This window comes from Crocuta crocuta, unplaced genomic scaffold, assembly GCF_008692635.1.
Source record: "Crocuta crocuta isolate KB4526 unplaced genomic scaffold, BGI_CrCroc_1.0 scaffold149, whole genome shotgun sequence".
NCBI classification, from domain to species: domain Eukaryota; kingdom Metazoa; phylum Chordata; class Mammalia; order Carnivora; family Hyaenidae; genus Crocuta; species Crocuta crocuta.
In genome coordinates, this window is record NW_027551561.1 from 4511887 (window position 1) to 4519497 (window position 7611).

The 7611-nt window shown below is 57.7% G+C and overlaps 1 protein-coding gene across 5 annotated transcripts in view; it reads left to right on the forward strand.

Annotated features, from left to right (window-relative positions):
* The window catches only part of MYO18A (myosin XVIIIA), an 85782-nt gene extending 78472 nt beyond the window's left edge, over positions 1-7310 (forward strand). For all 5 annotated transcript variants that reach the window (XM_077749910.1, XM_077749912.1, XM_077749911.1 and 2 more), the window contains one exon: positions 5907-7310. In XM_077749910.1, coding sequence (XP_077606036.1) covers positions 5907-6051 — 145 coding nt within the window. In that variant the 3' untranslated portion in view covers positions 6052-7310. The remainder of the gene's footprint in view (positions 1-5906) is intronic.
* Positions 7311-7611: the final 301 nt, after the last annotated feature.

Genomic DNA, 7611 nt, shown 5'->3' on the forward strand with positions numbered 1-7611 from the left:
AATCCACTACCGATTCTCTCTTCCTGACCTCCTCTCCTTCCCCTAGAACGGCCCTCAACACCGCTGGGAAGGAGGGCAAGGGGGTGGAGGAGAGGCCGGCCTCTGCGCTGAGCTCCCTGAGCTACCGGAAACGGCTCACCCTGAAGGACTCCATCGGGGGCACCGGGGACCAGGACTCGCTCTTCACCACCCTGAGTGAGCGGGCAGCCTCCCCAGAAAGGCCCCCCAGGAAGACCCACACGGGCCCCAGGGAAGAGCCAGATGAATGCGGCTCCACCTTCTCAGAGGCCCGCGTGGGCCGGGCGCTGGAGAAGCGGTGGGGCTCCGACTTCGACCGGGCCTCCACCGTCTCTGCCCCCACCAGCCGGGCCTCGTCGGCCACACGGCGCGGCTCCGGTGAGGACCGGGCCCGCTCCTCCATGAGCTTCTCGCTCTCAGGCTCCCCCAGTTCCCGGCGCAGCACCTCCCGCCTTGATACCCTGTCCAGGACCCTCAGTCCTTCCTTGAGCCGGGCCTCGGGCCTGGGCCGCGACAGCCCTGAGACCCGCCTGTCCTTGGGCCAGAGCTGCCTGGATGCGTGCGATGACGGAGCAAGCGTGGCCTCGAGCGAGGCCCACTCCCAGTACAGCCACCCGTCGCTGGCCCGCAGCCTTTCAGTGCCGCCGCGGCCCCGCGCCTCGCCCTCCGCCGCGGATGAGCCTCTCGGCTCCGGCACCCGCCCGGTCAGCCGTCACTCCTACCTGGACCCAGACCTGGAGGCCGCCATCAATGAGGTCTTGAGCTACAAACCCGTCCCGTTCCAGAGGAGCAGCCTGGAGCCTGACTCCGACGAGGACGACCGGAAGAGCATCCAAAGTGCCCGCAGCGCCCGCCTGGACCTCCCAGCGCGGGCCTCCAGCATCCGCCGCTCGGCCTCTGCCGCTGACGTCTCCCGCTCCCGCAGCGGCCGGAAGAGCCGGAGCAGGAGACGGAGCCGCTCCAGCTCCAGCTCCAGCTCCAGCTCCAGCTCCAGCTCCAGCTCCGAGGATTCCTCGGAGCACAAGCGGCGGAAGAAGGGGCGCTCTCGGAAGAGCAAGAAGAAGTCTAAGTCGAGAAGAAAGAGAGCAGAGACAGAGTCCGAGTCCGAGTCCACATCCAGTGGCTCTACGGTGTCAGGCCACAGCCGCTCGAGCGTGAAGAAAGGCCCTGCTGCAGAAGGGGAGGAGGCCGGGCAGGAGCACCGGCGGTCTCGGAAGGAGGAGAAGAAACGCAAGAAGGAGGTGGACAGCCTGATGATGCGGTACCTGTACCGCCCTGAGAGCGACTAGTGCAGTAGGTGGCCCCCGGCGTGGGGTGCAGCATGGAGTGTGCCGCTCGGTGTGAACTAACGCGCCTGACCCCACCCGCCACCACCCAGGTCTCGCCTGCATTCCTCTGAGGCGGCCCCGGCCTCACAGAGCTTTCTGGCTACCTTGGAGAGTGGGGCCCGCAAAGCTAGTTAGTCCTTCGGAGCCCGGAGCCCAGTCAGCCGACCTTGCCGAGGAGGCTCGGTCACAGCTCCCACTTATTAAGTCCTCACTGTGGGCGCTGTGCCGGGGGACCTCCTAGACATTTGCCACATTTTGTTCCCTTCATCCTCACACTAACTCCATAACAGAGGCTTGATTAGCCCCATTTTATAGAAGAGGAAGCTGAGGCTCAGGGGAGTTAAGTCGCCTGCCAGGGTCACACAGTTGGCAAGTGACATGCTGGGACCTGCAGGGAGTCGATTCAGCTTGCTCTGCACCCCCCCCCCCAACTCCGCACGGCCAGGGAGGCAGAGCACCCTGGTGAAGTGTCTACCGTGTGTGCCTGGAGCTTTTGTCAACGGGCTGGCCAGACTTGGGAAAGGGCTCTAGCCGCCCCCCACCCCCAAGCGTGAGCTGGTGCGCCAGTGGCCGCCATATCTGACGGGACCTTTGGCTCGGCTCTCCACCCTGCCCTGCAATGCCACCTTCCTCCCTGGCACACGCGTCAAGCCTCAGCAAGCCTCACGGGGGCCGCACCACACCCTCCATCAAACCCGGAGATGCCTGACTCCCTCCCCAACCCTCCCACCTGAAGCCCACACATGGGCGTCACCTCAGCTCAGCTCATCTTAAAAAGTTCTAATGAATAGAAATTAGCAGCTGCTGAGTGACAGCCCCCTCCTGGCTCTCCTGCCTCCCCCAGCCTTCTCTCGGTGGGAAGGGAGATCTAGCAGTTAGGCCCTTTATGCCCACACCCCCACCTCCGAAGAAGGCAGAGACTGACTCACTAAAATCCCATTGTTCCCGGTTTCCCTGGTGGGCGGTGACATTTGGATCACCCTAGTTCTGTGAAGCTGTTTTCAGCCTGGTGCCCTCCCGGGGCAAGCTTGTTGCTTCCCAGGAGGTGTGACCCCAGAGCGCAGCCCCCCCAGGGCAGGGGCCTTGCTTCCCCTGATGCATGAACTAACACACACCTGTCGCATGTCTGTGGGCCTCTTGTGCCGTGGAGTGGCTGAGCACATGCACTGACTTGGCTGGGTTATACCCAAAGGGACCAGTTACGTTTGAAGGAATGGAGCAAGTGGAAGTGAAAATTGCCTGCAGCTATTTGGAGATGGGCAACGGGATGGAATTAGGGGGGCAGTGGGGATGGGGGGAATTTAAGCCCAGCCTCGGGCCCTGCGCCGCTCTGAGACCAAGCCCCTGGGCTCAGCACTGTTCCGCCGCTTCCCCCCGCGGTTGCAGGGTGCTCTGGGAGGAGCAGGAAGCTTCTCCATTGCACTAGGGAGCTGTTGTCAGGCCCACAGTGAGAAAAGACTGGAGTCACAATACTGTGACAATACGGCCCCACAACTGATGTACTTCAGACCCCATGCCTTGAGCCAATCATCACCCTCGACCCCAGGAGCAGCAAGAACAAAACCACATAAAGCCTGTTTCTCCCCCCAGCCACCGGCACAGTCCTTGTCCACCAGGAAGACACGAGTCACCCTGAAAGCCTATACACCACCACCGGGGAGGACTATATTCACTGCGGGGAGAGTGGGCACCGAGCCAGAAGCTTGCCGAACAACTCAGAGCCAGCAGGAGAAGGGCCAGGGAGGGGAGGACCTAGTTGGACACAGCACGACCTGGCTTTGGGTTGAACGGGGCCAGGGGCAGAGTGATGGCTTAGCCTCCCATCTGGTGATGGGGACCGGTGAGAATTGAGAACGCGAACGCATCCATAGCAGAGGCGAGGCTGGGGGTGGTGGGGGGGATTGCCACCCTGGGCTCGCCCAGCAGGAATCCGCTTACACACCAAATTGTTTGTGACAGCGTTGCGCAGGAGACACTGGCTTGTAGGGAGGAAAGCTTTTTGAACAATTTGGTTAAGATGTTCAAATTGCCAGCCCGGACGCTTGCCCTGGGGAGGGGGCTAGCTGCCTGCTGTTAGCTCACAGCTGTGGCGATAGAAGCCATGAAGGAGACTGGCTGAAGAACACTGAGCCAGCGGCAAGGGTGTCCTGTGGCTCCGTGGAGCTGACCCTGGCTACCTGCACCACTTCGCAGTGTTGGAACCTAGCAGGCACAGGGACGTGGCGATGGGAGCCACGACCCGACTCTAAAGAGAGGCGCGAGAACCAAAAGGAGCTCAGGCCACCCCGTTTAACGTCTGGGTCCCGGTCCCGGCATCTGCCGTGCCCCCCATCTGCCCCCCAAATTCACCCCACTGTCTTTCCACAAAGTCCTTCCTTTGCCCAATAGCAGACCTTAGCACTGGGAGCCCAGAAATTCTGTCTCAAAAATGAAAATAAAACCAGGCTCCCACTAATTTAGAATTCAAACAACCCGAAAGCTAAAATAACCCCAATTTTTTTCTATGGTGCACAGTCATCATTGAGCTTTATAATTTTGTCCCTGAGACACCCTAGAGTCCTTAAGTGCCTTTGGCCCATCAAAGTAAGACTCATTTATGTTCAGTCTAGTTTGTATTAAATGTGTTTTGTGCTATTCTGATTCCTTTAAAAATGGTAATTCATTCATGAGAAATATGATAACTATTAACCAGACTGCCCCATTCCTGAACCATTTTGCATAATTGAACATGTATTCTATCAGGCTCTTCCTTCTCCCCAGGGAGGGAGGGGGAGGGAGAGAGAGAGAGAGAGAGAGAAAGAAAGAAAGAAGGAGGGAAAGACCTGTCTTTACACCCCTCCCCGGGCTTTCACCATGGGCCTGTGGGGAGCATGCAGGTTTGGTCTTGTTTCCTCTTTGGGTCACCCAATCCGGCGGCAGGGTGGAGTCAGCAAAAGCTTTGAGGTGTAAGAGTCCAAGTTCAAATTTACATACTGGCTATATGACCTTGAGCAAGATGCTTCATCTCTTTGAACCAGCTTCCTTGTGACATTTCATAGGGTTCTTGTGAAGAATAAGATGCATATCCAGAGTGCCTAGGACGGTGTCTGACACACAGAAGTACTCAATAGCCAAACCCTTTCTTCACAACACAGTTGGAAAAGAGGAGGATGTGGTTCTTTCCCGCAGAAGCCTATTTCCTCCTCTTTGGGTTTGGGGTAGAAGAACGTCAAAGGGGCTAGTCAGCAAGGTTCCCAGACTCAGGTTCTTAAGCGGAACTGTGGGCAGAGGGATCACCGAATTCCTGTTCATCCCAGTGGAAGCTCTCTAGGATCCGGAAGCAGAGCTGTGTCCTCAGGAGTACAGGAAGGACGGGGGCTCTCTGAGTGTTGGGCACTGGGAGGGGTGGAGCTTCTCTGCGCTGCATTCTGTTCAAGAGTGTCGAGACTATGGTGCACTTGAGGCAGCAGAGGCAGCAGAGGTGGGAGGGGCAGGGGAAGGTGGCTCCGAGGCTCCGGGAAAGAGAGAGAAAAATGGTGACTGGAGCAGGAAGGTTCCATCCTTGCTCAATGGCAGGACCGGCTCTATCCAGGGGATGATGTTTCTTCACATCCCGGTGGGAGGAAGCTGGGGGCTCCCAGTGGCCTGCTGAAAACTCTGCAGGGCTGGGTTAGGGTACCAAGACAGGGATAACTATGCCACCCTAGGACAGAGGTCTTGTCAGTTCCTACATCCTGAGTCTTCTATCCTTGTGGTGAATAGATGACGCCACGGTCAAGGGCAGAAATTCTCACAGGCCTTAGGAAAGCCTTAAGGAGAAAGGGTTAAGGTCTGGTAGTATTTCCGTGGGGAAAGCCCCTCCTTAGAAGGAATCGTGTTCAGGAATGAGGCTACCTTAGGTGGTAGCCATATAATCACAAGACTGCCACTCTCCAAGTCAGCCTGGTCCGTGGACCACCTACATCAGAACCTTCTGGCAAGGAGTGGAAAATACAGAATTCCTCGGTTCCACCCAACAGCTGGCAAAGCGCAATTTCTCCAGGGAAGGATGCAGGGGTCTGTAGCCCGTTCTTCTTTTTTTTTTTTTTTAATGTTTTATTTATTTCTAGGAGAGAGAGACACAGCGTGAGCAGGGGAGGGTCAGAGAGAGAGGGAGTCACAGACTGAAACAGGCTCCAGGCTCTGAGCTGGCAGTCAGCACAGAGCCCGACGCGGGGCTCGAACCCACGAACCGTGAGATCATGACCGAAGCGAAAGTCGGACGCTTAACCGACTAGGCCACCCAGGCGCCCCTGTAGCCCGTTCTTCTGCGCACTGGAGTTTGACACCTACTGCTTTGCTTTCCAGGGAGTTCCAAAGGTTTCAGAATCAAAACAACGCGCTCCTTTCTCTTACTACTATGGGATCTTCTGGGGGAGATTGGATTTCTTCTCCAGCAAGATTGGATTGAATTTACTTCTCACTTTGTGGCTTTTGGGGAATGCTGTGACAGGGTCTGGGGACGCCCCCCAGACCCAAAGGCTTTGGTGCTGCAAATTAAGAGCCTTGTTCGTCTGTGACCTTGTCCCTCTCTCCCTGCAGCCCCACCAGTTACTGGAAGTCCCTTGCCCCTGACCGGTCAGATGATGAACACGACCCTCTGGACAGCACCTCCAGGCCAAGATACTCCCATAACTATCTGAGTGACAGCGACACAGAGGCCAAGCCGACAGAGACCAACGCATAGCCCAGGGGAGTGGTCTGCACCTCTGGCACCCAAAGGCTACCGCCACGGCGCCTCTCCCAGGAAATGACGGGGCGCAGGTCTCCCCCACCTGACTGCCGATCTGCATGGGAAACCCCTGACCCAAGGGGGTTGGGGGGCTTTCCAAGCTGTGGGTGTCTGACGCCTCCACGTGGAAGAGGTGGGGGAAGAGGAGTTTCTGAAAAGAGAACTTAAGGCTCCTTCTGCCTCCAAAATGCCACGCTTTTGGTTTCGACCTTGGGCCACACTGTGGGCAGTGGCAGGTGGCTTGGCACTGCATGGAGCCAGCAAGCTGACCTCCAGCTCAGCCCCCTGCTCAGGGACGGTGGACAGATTGCCTGCTGGGACACTCTAGGTTGCTGGGTCCATGGGGAGGAATTGGGGGCAGGAACAGCAATTCCTTCCCTGCCCCCAGGCTTGGGGTGAGGGCTTTCTCTTCTCAGTGCCTGCTGTCTTTTTACTTTTAATTTAAATACCCAACCTCTCCATCACAGCTGCGTCCCTGAGAGTGGGAGGGGGCTGTGGTGGCAGCTGGGGTTTGCGGGAATGACTAGGGGAATCTCATCGCCCACTTAGCTCCTCAGAGAGCAGCCCTTTCTCTGTGCAGCTGGAGAGACCGGTGAGCGGAGCTGGGTCCGGATTCTTAAGTCAGCATGGGGAGGGGCTCTCAGGTGCTTCTGGGTTTGGCTTGAGCAAGCCTGCACAGACAGGGGTGCATACGTACCAGCCGGCACTTTCAGCCCCCACCCCCTTCGTCTCATCAGTGTGTTAAGTGCAATGACCTATTTAAGACTAAACCCATCTCACCTACGCCAGTCCGGGGCTTATCCAAGCACTGCCTCCCTGCCCCTCTGTCCAAGTTGCCTGGACCGTGGGCCCACCTGGAGAGGGAAGGCCTTGCAGGGAGGGCTTGTGATCAGGAAAACTGAAGATGGGGGTTTGGGTCAGTACCGATGTGTATTAGACACGAGTCCTCACCCTGTGTCCTGAGCCTGAGTCATTTTTCTTCTTCCAATTGCCCTGCCCCCACACACTTCCCCTAGACAAGACAACACGTGGCCAGACAGTCCCAGCCCCACCCTAAAGGTCATCCCACCAACAATATCAGACTCGGGGGCCCAAGGGCAGTGCCCGGTGCAGCTCCCCACCCCCTTCTCTTCTGCAATTGGTTTGTACTCATTGGGCTGTGCTCGCTCTTCCTTGTTTACCTGATGTATGGAAATAAACGTCCTCCTCCTGGCTCCGCCAGCTTCCCTGCCTGTTCCTTCAGGCTCAGGTAAAGTCCTAGACGGTCACTGGGGAGCAGAGTCAGGGTTCGGCAAGGACCCGGGGAAGCGTCCGGGTCTCTCGCCTACTCCCACGCCAGATCAGTGCCACAAAGAAAGCTCTGGCAGGTCACCTGGGGGCAGGCAAAGGTAGGATGAGAAAATTGGTCAAGGAAGACAAACCCCACCTTTCATTTCAGGAGCTGGTGGATTGTAATCAGGCAGAGCCATCCATGCCTCATCCTACACTGGCCTCCACTCATAAATGCTGAGGCCC